The sequence below is a fragment of the Primulina eburnea genome, chromosome 16, assembly GCF_022965805.1.
Source record: "Primulina eburnea isolate SZY01 chromosome 16, ASM2296580v1, whole genome shotgun sequence".
NCBI classification, from domain to species: Eukaryota; Viridiplantae; Streptophyta; class Magnoliopsida; order Lamiales; family Gesneriaceae; genus Primulina; species Primulina eburnea.
Window position 1 is genome coordinate 2,386,471 of NC_133116.1, and position 18,646 is coordinate 2,405,116.

General features: G+C 35.8%; 2 protein-coding genes across 11 annotated transcripts; both read left to right on the forward strand.

Annotated features, from left to right (window-relative positions):
• The first annotated feature begins 299 nt into the window (after positions 1 to 299).
• LOC140816591 (glucosamine inositolphosphorylceramide transferase 1-like) lies at positions 300 to 5,440 on the forward strand. Its single transcript, XM_073175955.1, has 4 exons — positions 300 to 1,011; positions 1,510 to 1,632; positions 3,243 to 3,410; positions 3,604 to 5,440. The coding sequence occupies exons 1-4, from the start codon at positions 634 to 636 to the stop codon at positions 5,284 to 5,286; spliced, it is 2,352 nt and encodes a 783-aa protein (XP_073032056.1). The 5' UTR covers positions 300 to 633; the 3' UTR covers positions 5,287 to 5,440.
• Positions 5,441 to 6,937: 1,497 nt separating this feature from the next.
• LOC140817589 (uncharacterized) lies at positions 6,938 to 18,129 on the forward strand. 10 transcript variants are annotated; one of them, XM_073177358.1, is made up of 22 exons: positions 6,938 to 7,216; positions 7,320 to 7,363; positions 7,464 to 7,527; positions 7,635 to 7,749; positions 7,827 to 7,894; positions 8,007 to 8,104; positions 8,655 to 8,826; positions 9,317 to 9,566; positions 10,006 to 10,132; positions 11,849 to 11,955; positions 12,067 to 12,162; positions 12,768 to 12,899; positions 13,042 to 13,175; positions 14,044 to 14,124; positions 14,210 to 14,283; positions 15,040 to 15,115; positions 15,238 to 15,309; positions 15,960 to 15,999; positions 16,586 to 16,866; positions 16,992 to 17,169; positions 17,251 to 17,298; positions 17,768 to 17,934. In XM_073177358.1, coding segments are annotated over exons 1-22 (2,319 nt in total). In that variant the 5' UTR covers positions 6,938 to 7,156; the 3' UTR covers positions 17,770 to 17,934. The 10 variants fall into 10 exon arrangements, with proteins under 10 accessions (XP_073033459.1, XP_073033453.1, XP_073033455.1 ...); XM_073177352.1 differs by having other exon boundaries at positions 6,940 to 7,216; positions 17,251 to 17,459; positions 17,768 to 18,129; XM_073177354.1 differs by having other exon boundaries at positions 6,940 to 7,216; positions 12,082 to 12,162; positions 17,251 to 17,459; positions 17,768 to 18,129.
• Positions 18,130 to 18,646: the final 517 nt, after the last annotated feature.

Below are 18,646 nucleotides of genomic sequence, written 5' to 3' on the forward strand. Positions count from 1 at the left end.
ACATATTTACATTGTAAGTAGTTTTTATCTTGTGGTGTAATCTTAAAATCAAATTTAAATAAATGAACAATTTCGAAGTGTATTTTTTTAGGAAACGTAATTTTTGGTGTCAGATGAGATATAATTTATTGTTAAAATGTATTATTATTTGTTTATATTTAACATGTAATTTAATTACGTTATCAATATTCAATATACGTAAACCGAAATCGATTTTGGGAATAAAAATATTAAATTTTGGATGACATGTCTGTCGGTATTTGTGTGTTGTGAAACTGAAAAACCAAGAAAGTGGCCACAATGTTAGTTCTTGGCCCGCTGGCCCTGTTGTCTGTCACCTTCCCAAGTCTTCGTCTTCGTTTTCGTTTTCATTTTCTAGTATTAAACTTCCAGGACGCAATGATTTAATTATATCCACAGAGATAGGGAGGGGCGTAAAATCCAATGATCCTTTGTTACTCTCTGTCCGTCTGCTCTTTCTTTTTTGGTGGGTCTGAAAAGTAATTTCTGTCTTTGGTCTTGCATGCAAAGGGGCGGGTCAGGCAACGGCGGTGAGGATTTTTCTGTTGGCGGCGAACTCCTATTCTCATTTTCGGCTGGTTCAGAACTACTTTTTCTTCTTGATTTAAAGTAATGGGTTCAAGTTCAATCGTGACTTCAGGATCCTCCAGCGCGGGTCTCGGTGGAGGCGGGTGGTTCAGGTGGCGGTGGAACGGAGGGATGGGGGGTGGGAAGAGCAACAACAGCTTTGTTAATCGGAATGGAAACTGTATCATCAATAGTGATAATAACACTAGTGAACATTGTGTTCTCTCGTCTTGTCTTGCCTTTTTCTTGGTCTCGGTTGTCGTTTTGGGGTTGATAGGGAGTTTGTATGGGAGGTTCATGCTCACGGATAACGTGCGATCGGAGATCAACGCGCCGCCAGGCTGCGTCTTAGACAATGAGGGTTCGTGGGCCATTGGCGTTTACTATGGTGATTCACCCTTTTCTCTTGAGCCAGTTGAAGCTGTGAGTTTCTTTTTTCTTTTATTTTTTTTACTATTTATCTATCCATGGATGATGGATGCATGTTAAAGCAGGAAATATGAAATTTTTGACTTTTTAAATTTTCTGGTTTATTTATGAATTGCAAATGATAAATTTTTTGAATGGGGTTGAAGTGAAAATTCTTTATGCTAATCAATATCTAGTGTTTGTGAGATTTTAAGCCTTGTAAGAAATTATTTCTTCTTCTTTTTTTCAATCAAATTAAATTTCTTGATTTGCTTTTAAAAGAAACTCGAGTTTTGGTTTTTCCCTCCCTTTTGACTTCTTAATTCTGCGAACTTCTTCTTAATGACGGTTCAAAATTGAATAATCTTTTGTCACGACAGATAATCTGATTGATACACAGAACACACGTGCCAATTCATTCAAAAGTTGTCTTCTGAAATTTGATTGATTAGGGACTAACCCGCAATTCTGGTTTTCGAAAAAATTCATAATATCTTGTTAAATGATCTGCAGATGAATGTCTGGAAGGATGAGAGTGCAGCATGGCCTGTAGCCAATCCTGTTCTTACTTGTGCTTCACCTTCTGATTCTGGCTTTCCCAGTAATTTTGTAGCCGACCCTTTTCTTTATGTACAGGTATTTTTTAGGCATCGTATTGTTTTATCCAAAACATGTTCTTAATTTGTCTGGTTTGCCAACACAGCTTGAGTGAATCGGCACCGCACTTTACCTTACCCAGACATCACCCTCTTCCCTGATCATATAAAAAAGAATATTCGTTCGATCCCTGGTCATGGTCTCTGGTCAGATTCAATCTCGTTTATTTGACCTGTTTTAATATAAGAAATTTACCGTTTGAGAGGGTAGATAATAGATTTCATTTCATTATTTAAGTTTCTGTCCTAGTTTTTTTTATCTTTCGTCTGATTTCAGGATTGACGTGGATACAATTTGTCACCTTCAATGAACTTGGTCGAATAGTGATCGGAAACAATTGTTTATATCCATCCAGCTTCTTTGTGTTGCTATTAGTATTTATTTATTTAATTAGCTAAATGGATTGGATTCTTCTTTCTATATTATTATCCTGCTGGGGAGGAAGTCAACAAGGATATAGTAGAAATCTTTTTTAAAATTAGAGCAAAGGGGTTGAGTTTTAAATTAATCGAGGAGGGAAAAAGTGAATGTTTCCATTTCTCGTAGGGATCGGAAGTCTTTATTGCATTTTTATTATGTTGTTTTATCTTTACTAAGCGCTTTCTCTGGAAAAATACAAAAGCCAGCAATGTAACAACTCTGCTTGAAAAAGAGGATATGGATTATTACTGGCGAATTAGAGAAGGGGGGCATTACTTCTTTTTCCATTTTTTAATTGAATCAGAATATCTAAATTGGAACCTTAGAATTCCTAGCTGATGTGGTACCGGTTTAGTTACTAATCGTCTGAAAAGCTTGAGCTTATAGGAAGCGATATTTATACTTTGGAGGATTACGGTTGAACTCTTGATAGAGAGAAAATCATTATATTTTTCCTGGAAATTTTAGAGGTGATAGTAAAAGATCCAGGGTAGGCGGTCACGCCACATTATTGAGATATCTCTCGCATCACTCGCAGAATAACGAAATTTAAATACACCCCCTTCATTATTATTATTTTCTTTCGGGGCGGGGGTAATGAACAAGAAGATTACTTCATGGAGCCATGAAAGAACTACGGTAGGAATGGATTAGTCATGATCTGCCTTTTAAGGAAATGGGACAATGAAGGATGGATGAGGATGACAATATGATTGACGCAATAAGCAAATATAAAATTGATTTATGTAGCGGATAACAGCGGGGCTCGAGAATTGGTGTGTATTCGAATCATAGGAGCTAGCAATCGTCGATTTTCGACATGGTTTTTTGTTCCTAATATTAATGGCTATGTTCATTTGTAGAGAGTTCATTGTTCATAGTAAGAATTTGTTTTAAGCGTGGCTTTGGTTGTTGCTTGAAGAAATCAATGCCCACTTTTATTGCTAAATGTGTCCCCCAACATTTATATTTCTTAACCTTAACCTATATTTGATTCGGTGCACTCGATTTGTAGGGTTTTTTGACACCTAAGAATGTGTTGTGTTTTCCATGGGTGTGTCACTGAATCGGACAACTGGGAATCATCAAAAATCAAAATAACTGAACTTTGATATAAATCTTTTCTTGAATAAATTTTCATTTCAGAGTATGTTTATGTCATGATGCAGGGAGACACTCTTTATCTGTTTCACGAAACAAAAAATTCTGTCACAATGCAAGGAGATATAGGAGTTGCACGAAGTGTAGATAAGGGAGCAACATGGAAGCATTTGGGTATTGCCCTAGATGAAGATTGGCATCTCTCATATCCCTATGTCTTTGACTACAACGGAAACGTATGGCTTTTAACTTATTAAATAAAATTGGTATGCTGGATTAACTAGATTGAGCAAATTAACGATTGTCTTGATTTGCGGGATTTTTTCTATCGCGACACCCAATTTGTAAATCAGGTGCGTTAATGACGAATAATGGGACATGGTACACATATATGAAATTTGATTTTTTCATCTCTTTTATATTGTACAGATATATATGATGCCAGAGAGCAGTGCAAAAGGGGATATCCGTCTTTATCGTGCCATAAACTTCCCTTTGACATGGACAATGGATAAGATTATTATGAAAAAGCCTCTAGTAGATTCTTTTATAATACCTCATCAGGGTTTGTTTTGGCTTTTCGGTTCTGACCACAGTGGGATTGGCACCAAAAAGAATGGACAACTAGAAATCTGGTATAGCAATTCCCCCCATGGTCCTTGGAAACCTCATAAGAAAAATCCTATATATAATACAGACAAGAGAATGGGAGCTCGGAATGGAGGCAGGCCATTTGTATACAACGGAAATCTTTATCGCATCGGTCAAGACTCTGGTGAAACATATGGAAAGCGGATACGTGTATTCAAGATTGGAGTTTTGACCACTGATGAGTTCAGAGAAGTCGCAGTTCCCTTGGGAGTCAAGGAGTCGAATAAGGGCCGGAATGCATGGAATGGTGCTCGTGGCCATCACATCGATGCTCAACAGCTCAGTTCTGGCGAGTGGATTGCAGTTCTTGATGGGGATCGAGTACCATCAGGAGATGCACTTCGACGCTTTATGTTTGGGTTAGCTTCGTTTCTAGCCGTGTTTGTCTTTGTCATGCTCGTGGGATTTTTACTTGGGGTCGTGAAGTATATCGTCCCATTAAGTTGGTGCCCACACAATATGGGAAAGAGGAGTGATGCTTTCTCGGCTTGGGAGAGGCCCAGTGTGTTATCTGCGAAGCTGAGGCTATTCTGCAGTCGTCTGAACCGAGCAAGCTCTACTTTGCGTGCCAGGATAAGGCCAAACAGTTGCAGCGGAATCATCATCCTGACTTTCGTGATTGTGGTGGCTGTGGTGCTGACATGTTGCGGTGTCAATTATATCTACGGTGGAAATGGTGGGCAGGAATCGTACCCACTTAGCGGTCACTACTCCGAGTTCACTTTATTAACCATGACCTATGATGCTCGTCTTTGGAATCTGAAAATGTACGTGAAACATTACTCGAGATGCTCCTCGGTGCGTGAGATAGTTGTTGTGTGGAACAAAGGAACGCCTCCACAATTAAGCGACTTTGACTCAGCCGTTCCCATAAGGATAAGGATAGAGGAACACAACTCATTGAACAACCGCTTCAAGATCGATCCATTGATAAAAACTCGAGCCGTTCTTGAGCTTGATGATGATATCATGATGACCTGTGATGACATCGAACGAGGGTTCAGAGTCTGGCGTGAGCATCCAGAACGAATAGTGGGGTTTTATCCGCGCTTCGTTAACGGGTCCCCATTAAAGTATAAAGGCGAGAAACATGCCCGGAAATATGATGGGTACAACATGATTTTGACCGGGGCTGCTTTTATGGACAGCACCGTGGCATTTGAGAGATATTGGAGCACATACGCCGCGAAAGGCCGGGAGATGGTGGACAGTTTCTTTAACTGCGAAGACATATTGATGAACTATTTATATGCAAATAAAAGCTCGACTAACGTGGTAGAGTACATTAAACCCGCTTGGGCGATAGATACGTCGAAATTTTCTAGTGTGGCTATCAGCAGGAATACACAGGCTCATTATGAAGTCCGAAGCAACTGCTTGACGAAGTTTTCGGACATGTATGGAAGTTTAACTGACCGGAAGGTGGAGTTCAGCAGACGAACTGATGGTTGGGATGTATAGCTTGGAAAAATTCTCAGGTCGCGACATAAAGGAAAAATCTAGCGTCCTTTTTTTAATATTTTTTAAATAGCATAAAGTGAAATTGTATATTGTTTTCGTGGTGTTTACATCTTTTTCTTTCGAAGGAAAAAATCTGTAGTATGGAAGCAGCCAATTTCGACAATTCTATATCCAAATTTGAAAAAAAAAATTGGTTGAAAATTTGTTTTTTTATAAACTAATTACCTCTTACCTCGTTCAATAGTGAAGAAACATATTACATACCCAATCTTAAAAAGATCAAAATTTGAACCGGAAAAACACATAATGGAAAGAAAACTGACCGTGTTCCCTCCCATGATTGCCGAGATTGTCTGGTGGATTATTGACTAGTATGTCGTTCGGGTTTTGTTTTGCAGAATCGATCCATGTGCTTCATTTTTCAATCTTCAATGTACAATATCCCAAATATTCCTGTAATAAAATATGTCGAGAGAGAAAGGGCGGAGAAAAATGTTTCTTCCTCTATTAAACACAGAGAAGAGAGGAGATGAGTAAATCTGTAATTTCATAATTTATCATATAAATTAAGACTGCAAATATAAGATCATGTGTTTAACAGAATCTTAAATCTTTCCCTATCACAAATATTAAAAACAAAACACATCACAGAATTGAAGATAATCAATCAATTGAGAACAATTGAGAAGCGATACACAGACGGATTTCCAAATCATTCCTTGTTGTAAAAAGTAAAAAACCTAGAATATTGGAAGACAAAAACTTAGGACAATCTCACATGTTGTATTGTGTGAGACAGATATCTTATTTGGGTCATTCATGAAAAAATATTACTTTTTATACCAAGAGAATTACTTTTTATTATAAACATCAGTATGGTTGACCGTCTCACAGATAAAAATTCGTGATACCGTATCAGAAAAAACTTACTCATATTGGAATTGGTCATGCCAGACATACCAATCAGTTTCTACAGGATGCTTATTGTTTTGAACATGAAATTCAATTAGATTTAGATTTGAAAACTTTGTTTAGAAAGATGAAATTTCAAAATGATATTGATATTCGGTGGAATTTGATGAAATTTTATTTAACAAGTGAAAATAGATAAAAATTTCATAAGATTTTATGGATTTGAGACACAAAAGAAAATAAAAGTATTTTACTAATAAATTTTTATAACTTATTCAGAAATTTTAAATGTTCTTCTCAAATTTAATAAAATACTATTTATCTAAAAATATATATTATCAATTCACACACATTTATATTATATATATTGTGAGAAAATTATTTCAAAATCCATTAAAATATTTTTATATCAAAAAATTCTATAAATAAAACATTTTTATTAAAAAAATTATTATTTTAATACTAAAAACTTGATTTATCAAAATTTGATAAAATTATTTTAACTTCACGGTGATATACTTTATAAATTTTACATTTATTAAAAAATTTATTTAATTAAAAATATTTTTCATATGTTCAAAACTAATTTTATCTTTGACAAGAAAACATGAATAGGATTAATAAATAAATCATTTAAAAAAATAAGAAATATAATTTTTTAATATACAATAAATTAATTTTAATTTAACCAAATTTTAATTTCAAATCCAAATATTTAATAAATTAAATTCAAAAATAGTCCTAATCCGATCATTTGGGTTTGAACCCGAACCAGAACTACACCTTGAATCCTAGTTCCCGTGTCCATTCTGGTACCCGAACCTACCCCGAAATCTTCAGACAGGCAGAATTTGTTCAGGTCGCCATAGTACTCTTGCTCCTCGAAATCCTGCAAAGGTTACACATTTCGGATCTCAAATAGCTCGATTTGTGACTTGATTTCTGCAATTTTTTTTACATGGCGTCAATCAGCAATTCGAAACGCATTATGGAGGATGATGATGATGAAGAAAAGGAGGCATGACCTATGTTTCTTTGCATTCATCTTGGACGTGTTTATGTTTTCATGTATGCTCTGTTTGATGAATTGTTTTCCATTTTCTGTTCACATTTATTTGCAGTTTGAGCATTTTGATGACTTTACTCTCGCGTCTTCATGGGAAAGGTACGAATATTTAGTGTGGCATTGCATTTTATGGAACCTATAATGAACAAGATAGACCACATTTATACAATACTACTATCACCAATTGCATATTGTATAGGTTCATTTCTGAAATAGAAGCTGTGTGTAGACAATGGGTGGCAGATGGTCCAAAGAATCTATTGGTATACCGAGTTTACTCGCGTAGCTGGTTTTCATCTAAAATAACTGTATTAACTGTTATTATGGTCCGAGCTTTTTTGTTTCTCTAACAATTGGATGCTGACCGTAGATAAAGGATGCTGTTCAAACCGATATTTTGAGGGATTTGTACAAGGTTAAATCGGAGTTCAAGTATGCTATGAAAAGCTATTGCATGGAGTACTATTTCCAAACAAGTAATAGTGGTATTTACCTAGCCCTAGCATTAATTATTAACTTGTTTTTCTAGCATGAATCTTAATTGTAATCATCTTCGATTCAGGTAAAGTCGCTGACTGGAATCAACCTTTACATGATTTGCAACTGTCGTTTGGGGTGAAGGAGTTTTTGGTCAGTAGTTGTCTCTATTCTTCCTTCTCTTTTCCCTCATTCATTGGCGCAGTAGTATCTGGTTTTGTTTATTTATTGTTGTCTTTTCACCTTTGTAGCCTGCACTTTGTAGGTGATTGCTCCCCAAAGTGCAAGTGGTGTGGTTCTCGATGCACCAGAGGCTAGCAAACTTTTGAGTGCAGTTGCCATTGCTTTGTCCAGTTGTTCGTGGTTTGGCTGCTAATAACACTATAGCTCTACCCTTTTCGTCGGAACTTTTTACCTTTTTATTGAGAAATAGTTCAACAGTTTACGATTTTTTTAGTATTACGCGCCTAATTGCAATTAACCGCGTCCTGTATTGTGGTGTGAAGGCTATAAGCTTGTTATACGAGCTTTTCTAGCAAGTTGGATTAATATTTTGCAAAGCAAGGATGAGTATGATATTATCATCAGGGAATTTATTGGCATTAAGGTCTTGCTTATGGTTCCTACAATGTGGCTCAGATCATGCATAAATTGTATCAAATCGGACCCTTCACTGTCTTCAAAGCTTAACCGGATGTGCATTGAACAATAGAACAGCGAGGATGTTGAGTGTAAAACAGTGTTACCTTTTTTAGACATCATTGCTTAATTCGGTCTTTCTTTTTTCTTGGTAGTGGGGTGATGGTTTTAGTTGTTGGACATCATAGCATAATTACATGTTGCTTTTCTGCTTCTTGTTAAGGCAAAAAAGAACAACAAAGAAGTTGACCTGTTTTGCATTTCGTCTTTGCAGCCTGTGGCCAGCATTTGTTCCAGTTCACGATCCTTCACGCAAAGCCTACATTGGTATTCAAAATATGGGAACAGTTTTTACTAGAAGATTTGAAGCTGACCGCATTGGTAGCCAAGTTCCAATAAAGCTTATGCATTTGGAAGGATTATATGAGCTTTTCATTTCTAAATTCGTGAGTCCTTGCCTTTCTCAATTTCGGAAAAACACCCTTGAGCTTGTTATGCAATAAGTAATAACTAATAATTTTGATTTTGTTTTGGTAATTAGTTTTAGCTTCAAAGGCTCTTGCATTTATTGGAATCCATGTTACGTAGTCTGAATATTTGTCTGCATGTCATTTTGTTTGTTTCTTAAATGTATATCCCTCTTTTGGTGAATGGGAAACTCCTTCATGGAATTGACCATCATGTTTCTATTTGTATTTATGTTTAAACAAAGGTGTGTCTACATTTCTCCCCCTCCCTTTATTGTATTAATAGCCAGGAAACTTTGTCCTTGGGCTTTGTACTTTGTGAGCAATCATGCTTGTTATGCTCATTTATGTATAACTGACTGTGTTAGCTTACCTTATTGCGCTCAATTCTCATTGGTTTAAATAGTTTATTTTTTAGATCTTTGAGTTGCATGTGCGGATATATTATCATCGTATACTGATATGATAGTCCATCTTTCCAAACACATACCCGAAGGCCTATACTGCTGTGGACTTGTCAATGCATAATTATGAAGTCCAATTTAAGATGAAGTTAACCTACAGAACCCCTATTTCTGATGAGGAAGACGAAGTGCAAGAATTTGAAGCCGGAGGCACAGAATCCAGTGAAAGTCTTAAGAGTGACAACCATGGAAAAACTCAATGGGATGATGATTGTCCTTGGAGTCAGTGGTACTCGGCGGAGGACCCAGTCAAAGGTATTATGCTGTTGCATGTGATTACATAATAATAATAATAATAATAATAATAATTATGTTTCGATTGCTTCTAGTGCTCTTCCAGATTGTAACTGTCTTTTGGAATTCATGAGAGTTGAGTGGCTTTAATGATTTTGTCTAGATACTACATTATGGAAAACCTATGTGCAAAAATAATATCCATTGAAGTGTGAAATAAAATATCAGGGATTCTTCAGATGCGGACCTGTTCATTTTCTAGGAAAGAGTAAAATTGTAACATATTTGCGAATACATTTGACGGATTTATTTGGAGTGAGCTTATTATTGACTTGGTTCCTTCTCTGAGTGGACTTTTTGAAATTTTTTGTTGCTTAATTTGGTGTTATTAAGTAGCAGACATTAAGTCTCAAAACCGCAAAAAATATCTCTTTTTATGTATGTGGAGTTTCCTCTTCAGGATTTCAACTGCTTGCAATATGGTCTGAGTTAAAAGCTGAAAGTTCTCTGGATATGGCTGAATTGGAAAATGCGTCGCCTTTGGAAGCTGATAAGTGGTTCTTGAATCCAATTTTTTCCCAAAATCTGTAAGAGTTGCTTTTTTTTATATGTGATAATGTTATTCTCCGTATGCATGAGAATACACAACATGCTTTTGATCAACATGTGCCTGTGTCAAGTTTGAGCTAACTTATTGGAGTTGTCGTCAATTAGAAAAGTGACGAATTTGAAATGCTAACCAAGAAGTTTGAAATATGGGACTTGCATTCATATGTCACTCTACAAGTTAGTATTCGTATGACGAGTTACTAAAAAAGGACAGCTCATAGAGTGGTCAGACAATATTTGTTTTAACAACTTCAATATTTTCCAACATTTGATTTGGCCTACTCCTGAGGATATCGAGTGTGAAATTGATTCCAGTGCTTTTAACCTAAAATTTTCCTCTCAGAAACCTCTGATGCTAAATCCAGGTCAGCACCTGTCCAAACGTCAATTCACATTCACACACCTTCAAATTTGAATGTTCTGCTTGATACCAATGATATATCATTTCCTTTTGATATTGTTCTCAAATCTTCTGGAAAACGAAATGCATTCGCCAGAAGCCCAGACTTAATAAGTACTGGTAATCGAAGATTGAAGTTGGTTCAGCGGTATCGTGAAATGCTAGTCAAAGCACATTATCTGATACTTCGACTAATCACGGATGCATGTTATTCGTCTTATTTCCAGATATAGCATACATAGGTGAAACTTTAGGTTACATGCGCTGTCCTCAGCGTCAACTTGTACAGTGATGTCCTCAAATTCGTTATTTAATAACATCATGTTGATGTGGCCCTTAACATTGTGTTCAGGATAGGTTACAAGGTAATCTAGTGGTGGTTGCTGTCCTGGTCCTTGTTTGGACTCAACCCAATCCTTCAGCATGTTAACCTGATCTAATTATAGCATGCACAACTGCCAATGTCCGTCCATACCTTTTGCTGAGCAGCTTTGAGTATTGTTGTGTTATGTTCAAGCCTAGTGCTTGACTTGATTCAGTACATTGAGGTTGGCATATTTTCCTTGAAGTCATTCATAAGGCGTTACAAAAAATTTTGGTAAACAGCACGGCCTGTGACTGACGAGTTTAACATTACCTCCCAATTTCCGTATTTCTTAAGTTGTATCTCTCTTTAAATCTGCTGCGGCACTGGATGATCCATGTAGTATTTCTTGACTAAGACATAGATCTAATGTCTTTATCCATGATTATGCTACTCAGCTCTTGATGAGATTGAACAAGTACAGTTATAAAACAACGTGGCCATACACTTTTTAATCATTTTGGTGGTTACTTTGGAGATCGAACTTAACTAAATCCCTAGTAATGCCAGGATATTCACACTGCTTTTGTACTTATCAGCCACTTTCTTTCTCTACTCCGGGTGCTCAATCTTCACTCCCCTTTCTGCTGTGCACTATTCAGAAAATCCCTTCTCCGTACCCCCTTCCCTCGTCCAAAATTTATCTTCCTCGATTATGACATTTCTTTTCTGCTGAAAATGAATGAATCAGATAGTGCCTATTTTATTTTATACAGTCATCAAGAGGGAAATGTTAGTTCTGTGACTTTTTGGTTGTAAAGGTTTTACTGCTCCTGGGTAGATTGTTGTTAACATTTATTTTTTGATTGATTGATCTTATTTCAAAGGAACTTGCTTTATTTTATCATTAATTATGGATTTTAAATTATAGAGAATTTGATTTTTTAACCCTTGTTTGAAGTGATTGAGTCACGTGCTCTTGTTTAACAGTGGTGTTTCTGGTGGAAACACCATTGGATTTGCATCACAGCTGCGCCTTCTGGTTAGGGCATTGGAAATGTCATTGGATGCTCAATTTGTGGAAGATTTTGTGTCAGGTTTAAAGATCTTTATGTAGATGATATTTGTGTCAGATGTGAAGAATAATTTATTTTAATTTATTATTTTGTTGGGTTATTTTTACTATTCGATTCGTTCTATTAATTAAGAAGCTGAAAACTCAGGTTCTGAAACTTTGAAGTCATCAGAAGTTGTGCCTCCCCCAACAGTTCTTGATCGTGTGCTAAAAGATCTATTTCATGAAGGTACAACATTTTGTCTATTTTTTGGTAGCCTCTCAACTTTTTATTTTACTTGTGATGTCATGGTCACTCTTGCTTTCCAAACCACCTTTGATCGATTGATTTTTCTTCTGATTCTGTATAATTCCCTTATATTGTGTTTGGAATGAATTATTTGAGTGGATTTGATTTCAAATTCACACATCAAATCTATCGTATCCATTTAATTCAAAATTAGAATGAAGGATACGAAATCCCTATTAGCTAATACCAGTTTTATGCTTCAATTTCAAATTCACTCATCAACTTAGAATTTGAAATGCTTTGATTTGAAATCCTCCCACAAATCCAAATACATAAATTCAAACACAACCTTAATAATTTTTACATTCCAACATAAGTAAGTGTTATTCTTTGGCATGCGTGAAAGTAGGGAAAGATGGAAGAAAGTGGTTACGGCATTAGCTCAGTTATAGTTATATTCACTCCAAAAGGTTAATTGTTGCTTCTGATAGTATAGGTCATTACTGAACATCATAAAGCACAAAGAGGCAATGTGACTGGTGTTAATGTGTTGTGGTTGCTCTTGGGTTTAAGTTGATGCTCACTGACATACCTTTTCCACTCAGTCGCGGGAGCTCAATTGGATTTATCTTTGGGGGAGCATAGAAATTCGCGAGCTGTTAAAGGCGCTGCTCTTGAATCACTATTTGCACAGTTCTGTTTACATGCCCTTTGGTTTGGCAATTGTGGCATACGTGGTATTTCTCTTGAGATCTGTTTTAGCAAGATAATCTCTTGATGAGCTTATTAAGAAAATGTGTGCATCCGTAGATTTTCCTCCTCTTTTAACTGTCGTTTTACATATTCTCACTGTCGTCAGTTTGCTGCTCATTTGATTAGCAATTGCTGTACTCTGGATAGAGTTTGTAAGGGAGGTTCGGTGGTGTTGGGAAGAATCACAGCCACTTCCAAGAATGCCAGTCAATGGCACAATCGACTTATCTACCTGCTTGATTAATCAGAAATTGCACATGGTTGGTTTCGGTTACAAATTATATACTTCCGGATATCATAGCACATCTGTTAAATTTGTAGAATCACGTCCCCTCTTCTCTCTCTATCTGTGTGTCACCATTTGTTTTCCTGCCTCTTCGATCATTATCGTTTTTATTGCCAAACGATCATACTTTATTGGAGTGGGTGGCGAGACAATTTTATATACTGTGGCTATTGATCCTTTTTTCTTCATAATCATGGCGTGATACCTTCACTTATTAAGATCAGAATTCAGAACTGAAACATTAGTTGGGGGAGCTGAGATAATATGAAGCTGTGGAGTTGACCACCCCATTCCACCTGTTTTTCTGTTATAAGCTTGCTATAAGTGTGTAATTGATTAAATCTCTATTGATTTAAGTAAGAAATATCTAGTGTCTTTGACTCTTGATTAATATCTTGTTGTCAAAGAGGACTGTGTATTCAAGGATTTTTCTCCTTTCAATGACAAAGTTATGCCCTTGTTATGTTATGAAATGAATCACGATCTGTTGCAGTGAGGAGAAGCATTAATTCAAACAGCATTGAAAGACTGGTTATGCTATTTAATCTAAAAGTAGATAATTACACAGACCATGTTTGAACTTCAGCCTAACCTATGCACCTGAATAATCTGTGAAGAAATTAATACTTTTTCAAAACACCACATTCTGAGGTTCTTCTGTAAGTTTTCTACGTGTGATTTGTTTATGGTCACAAGATTTTATGGACACCAATTGATTCTAATGTGATGAAGAATGCCATCTCTCTGTCTCTCTCTTTGAAGAAGAATATCTAAAATAATTAAATTCTTTTTTATACTGTTATGCCTTTTGAATCAAATTACTCTATATGTTAATTTTCCAGCTTGCGATATGCATCAATAAGAAATGTCAACAAGATAAAGGCAATGATGTTGGTGGAAGTGGTGATTCCGCTACTGTTCATGTATGTGTAGATTTCTATTTTGTTCCTTGTGGCAGTTGTACCTCATTATTTTAACCTCTGTCATTGAGTGCATATTTGACTGCAGGAAGATAATTTGGTTCCTAGGGATTTTTCTTCTTCTCGTGATGTTGACGAAGGTGTTGGAAGGAAACAAGACAGGTGAAAAGCAAGTGACAACTCTGTTTTTCTACCATCTCGACCTAGACTTTGTTGGCTTGCCAAAAATATTTGGTTGCCATTCCTGTCCTTTTCTGCCAACTTCGGACAAGAAACTGATGAAGTTAATAAATAGATTGCTTCATACTGATTCTATGGTTTTTTATACTATCCTTTATAACTTCAATTATAGAGTTTTCTGGAAGATATGGTTTGGTCGGAGAAATTAAAAGCTGTTGATCCAAGAATCTCATTCATTATTTGGAAGGTCCTTTAATTGGATTAATCTATGTCTAGTTTGATTCACTTTCAAACAAATATAAAAGCATTGCAATGTGTTTAAATCACAGGAATTTTTTTAGGCAACCACTCTTTTCAAAAAAAAAAAAGAGCTCCCTAAACTAACGATCCCAACTAAAAATTATTTAATGGAATTTTCCCAGATCATTGCGCGGTGGTAAATATAGAAACATGGTTTGTGGTATGTGTTGTCATTTAGGATAAAATTTTTAACTTGTCCTTTTATCTATCTACTTATTGGTAATTTTTGGCAAAGACGCCCTGAAAAAGTTAATCTAATAGCTTCTCTTAGTATAGTAGCATAGATAATATTTTGAAATAGTGATTTGCTGAGATTATTTTTGGGAGAGATGGATTTAATTTTATTTCATTTCTTGCTTGGCTCTGGATGCATGTGCTTGTTATTCTGGGTATGTTTATGTTTCTGCATCTGTTTAAAATGCCTTCTTAATGTGTCAGAAAGCATTCAAGTGGAGTTCCCGTGCCTCTGATGCTTTTGAAATCATGCAAGAGTATGCATGTTCCAATAACACAGGTTGATTGCTAAATCTATCGGCTGTTTAAAGCTTTTTCCTCTCTTCCCCGTACACTGTTGAACCTGCTCAAATAATACTGAAGGGAATAATAACATGCATTCCCCTTTTATTGATTATGTAGGATCCACCTCCTTTGACTGAAGATATGCATGAAGAACGACTACAGGCTGCTCAAGCCTTGGGTGATTCATTTGTAAGTTTAACCCATTAGTGGATATGATTTTTTCCTCTTAAATGTAATTTTGCATGTCAAGATTCAGGCTCAATTTTTAGTTGGAAAACATTGGTTTTTCCAGTGGAATTTCAACTGGGAGTTTGATGCTCTGTCCTTTTACTCTTCAGTCCTGATTCGCAAGTATTAAGGGCTGTAAAACTTCTTCCAATTATTTTGCATAGCATTCACATAATATTAGTTAAGGATATATGTGATAGCATGTGCAAGTTTTCAATGTTAATAATAGTAAATTTGACTGGATCTAGTTTGAGAAGCTCCTTCTGGGCCCATTTTTTTGTGACTGATTATTTGGAATTAAAACGATTATGGGCTAAAGCTTTTGAAGACCATTTCTTTTCGTTGGGTTCAATATATGTATGCTATCGGGATTATGACAAATAATGGATCTGATTGTATTGCTATTTGATTGGATTATTTTCATACCTATATCAGCGTGATAGTTTTATTATAAATTATGAATTAATCGGGAATAACAAGATTTTTGCCACTTGTATTGGATGTTGGCCTTAGCTAATCACATGCTGTTTTGTATTGTGTTCTCACCACTATCTTCTTGTTCAAAATTTAACATATAGCGGACAATTATCTTCTGCCTTCATTTTTTGCAGAATTTCTCTGCTCAACTTGAGAAAGATATCCTGGCGTCTGGTAACGGCATTTCTTTCATCATGCCTATACTTTTGTTAGTCACTTGGAGTAATTTTTTTTATTACTCTAGAAGAAAATGTCTTTCTTTCTGCAGAAATGGGATTTAGCTTTTTGCAGTAAAACTGGGAAATTAGATATCAGCATTCGACAATTTTTTTTTTTATTTTGAGATTTGCAATATTTTAAAGAACTTGGGTGCCATTCGGTGATGAATGACAAATTTGAGAATTTTTTGGAGACCTCGCTGTTCAAATTATTGCTTTGTTGCAACAGTTAGGCTCATCTATGTTAATGCTTTTCAAGAACATAACTTGCTTGACACGAAATCAACGGTGTGGTAGGCCAGCATGTAGCTGATGTGCTGTTTCTTTCTTCATTATAGTCTTCTTTCAGATATTTTGATTTGATGTTTGTCAGTAACTCTTTCCTTCCTCTCTTTCCATGAATGGGACCCAGGATGCCTAGTAGATAGTTTTATGCGAGCTATGCATAATTCTTAATGGTTCTGATAATCAGCTTATTTGACCTGTTATATTTTTCTCAATCTTCATGTCTGTTCACGTGGATCACTTACTCTCGACTGCAGACATGTCTGCATTCAAAGCTTCTAATCCAGATGCCACCTTCGAAGATTTCATCCGGTGGCATTCACCTAAAGATTGGGAGAATGATGCTACTATAGAACATAATCAAGTGTCTCAAAGTAATACAAATCAAGGGTCAGCAGTCAAGTGGCCTCCTTGTGGAAGACTATCAGAGCGAATGTCAGATCATGGAAACTTGTGGAGAAAGATCTGGAATGAAGCTATGCCTTTAAATGCTTCCGAACAAAAGCCACTGCTAGATCCGAATAGAGAAGGAGAAAAGGTAATCCTGATTTTCGGGTGATAGTTTGGTTACTCTTTTCTCGTAGACTTGCTCCATTATTTCACTGTTCAGTGGTTTTTAGTTATTTATTTTTAATTTTTAATCACTATATCATCTCATGCTAGGTTCTTCATTATTTGGAGACGCTTAAACCGCACCAACTGCTGCAACAAATAATCTGTACTGCCTTCAGAGCAGCAGCTGACACTCTTAATCAGACTTCATTTGGTGGCTTGGAGCACATGACCACAAAAATCGGACAGTTGTATATTACCATGGGATCGATGCTAAAATATCTGCAAAGTAATGTTGTCAATATCTTGAAAATTTATTTTGCTGAGAAAGTGCTTTCCAGAATCTACTAATGCTCTGTTTCTACCACAGCACAAGATACAATTGGTGATGATGTTATAGAAGACCTCACACGATTGTGTACGACCTTTGCACACGTTGAGAAGTTAATTTTACTAGCAGCATCTCTTCACCACAAATTCTTGGAATCCCCACACCTTACCCAAGCAATTTTTAATGATTACTACGATTACTATCTCCCTAAAATGGGAACCGGCTCTGCACAAGTTGATACCAAGAAGGTAAACTCTTGGTGCTACTTTTTGCAACTGTTAACCTATCAACGGGATAATGCCTTGCTCGTAGGTTAATATGAAGACTCAAACAATTTTTGGGTGCTCTCATTCTCGGGAATGTCGTAATTTTAATCAAATCTCTGTGGAGTGTTTTTGTATTCAGGCCTAACCTGATGGGAAATCGATCTTTTTTTTTTAATTTATTTTTACTCGGAAGATAGTACAAGGGTGCACCTTATTTGAATCTGTTTTCCTGCTATATTTGTAATACATCTTTCTTCGTGCTTTTATCTTGATTTTTCTCCCCATGATAGGATTTTGACAAGAAGCAACAAATAAGATCACACGACAGAAATGTGGTCGTCAACATGTTCCCTCCACCAACTGCAAACCAGTCATGGAGGAAAGTTTTGAGCATGGGAAATCTCCTCAATGGCCACGAACCGATCTTGAGGGAGATAATCTTTTCGAAACGCGATCGGGTCGAGGGAAGCTACTATGCCGCAGGTACACCTAAGGTTTATCAACAAGATGTGGAAACATACAGAATGTATGTATGTGCAACCTCAAATGATCTTGGGGTAGCTCTTGCTGTTGCCTCTTGTGACTAAATTATTTGTACACTACAATTATTTTTATATGAAATAATCGATCCCGATTCTTTACTGATTAATAATTATGCATCGAATTTGTCTGCTTTTTATCTAATGATTATTAATCGTATGGATCAAAACAATAGACGCGTCAATCCTACCGATCGTCATAATAAAAAGTAATATTTTTTATGGATAATCTAAATAAAAGATATGTCTCATAAAATACGATCCGTGAGATTGTCTCATACAAGTTGTTTTTGCCATCATACTGATGTTTATTCTTTAAATAATTTGGTGGGATTGTGTTATTTAACAAATTTATTATGGAGTAAAATATCCAAATAATGTTTGAAATTGGAAGTACTATGATCATTACAATTTATAATATAATATAAAATATATTAGTTGTGCCAAAGATAATTGCCTACGAATACTTATAATCGACCTTTCCAAATCTTTAAACAACTCGAGATCAAACAGCCAAGTATGTATAATTCAATTATCTAATTTCTATGCAAAATATAATATTATTTAGAAATTAGAAGTTCTGAGAAGACATTCTTTCTTTATAGAAGTTTTGTCTTAATTCTAATTTTC

Excerpts from the sequence above, each read along its gene's own strand:
- LOC140816591 (XM_073175955.1), top strand. The coding sequence starts at position 634 with ATGGGTTCAAGTTCAATCGTGACTTCAGGATCCTCCAGCGCGGGTCTC. Across the intron at positions 1,012-1,509 it reads CTCTTGAGCCAGTTGAAGCT|ATGAATGTCTGGAAGGATGA; the intron begins GTGAGTTTCTTT and ends AATGATCTGCAG. Across the intron at positions 3,411-3,603 it reads TCTTTGACTACAACGGAAAC|ATATATATGATGCCAGAGAG; the intron begins GTATGGCTTTTA and ends TATATTGTACAG.
- LOC140817589 (XM_073177352.1), top strand. The coding sequence starts at position 7,157 with ATGGCGTCAATCAGCAATTCGAAACGCATTATGGAGGATGATGATGAT. Across the intron at positions 10,133-11,848 it reads CCAATTTTTTCCCAAAATCT|TGGTGTTTCTGGTGGAAACA; the intron begins GTAAGAGTTGCT and ends CTTGTTTAACAG. Across the intron at positions 14,125-14,209 it reads GTGATTCCGCTACTGTTCAT|GAAGATAATTTGGTTCCTAG; the intron begins GTATGTGTAGAT and ends ATTTGACTGCAG.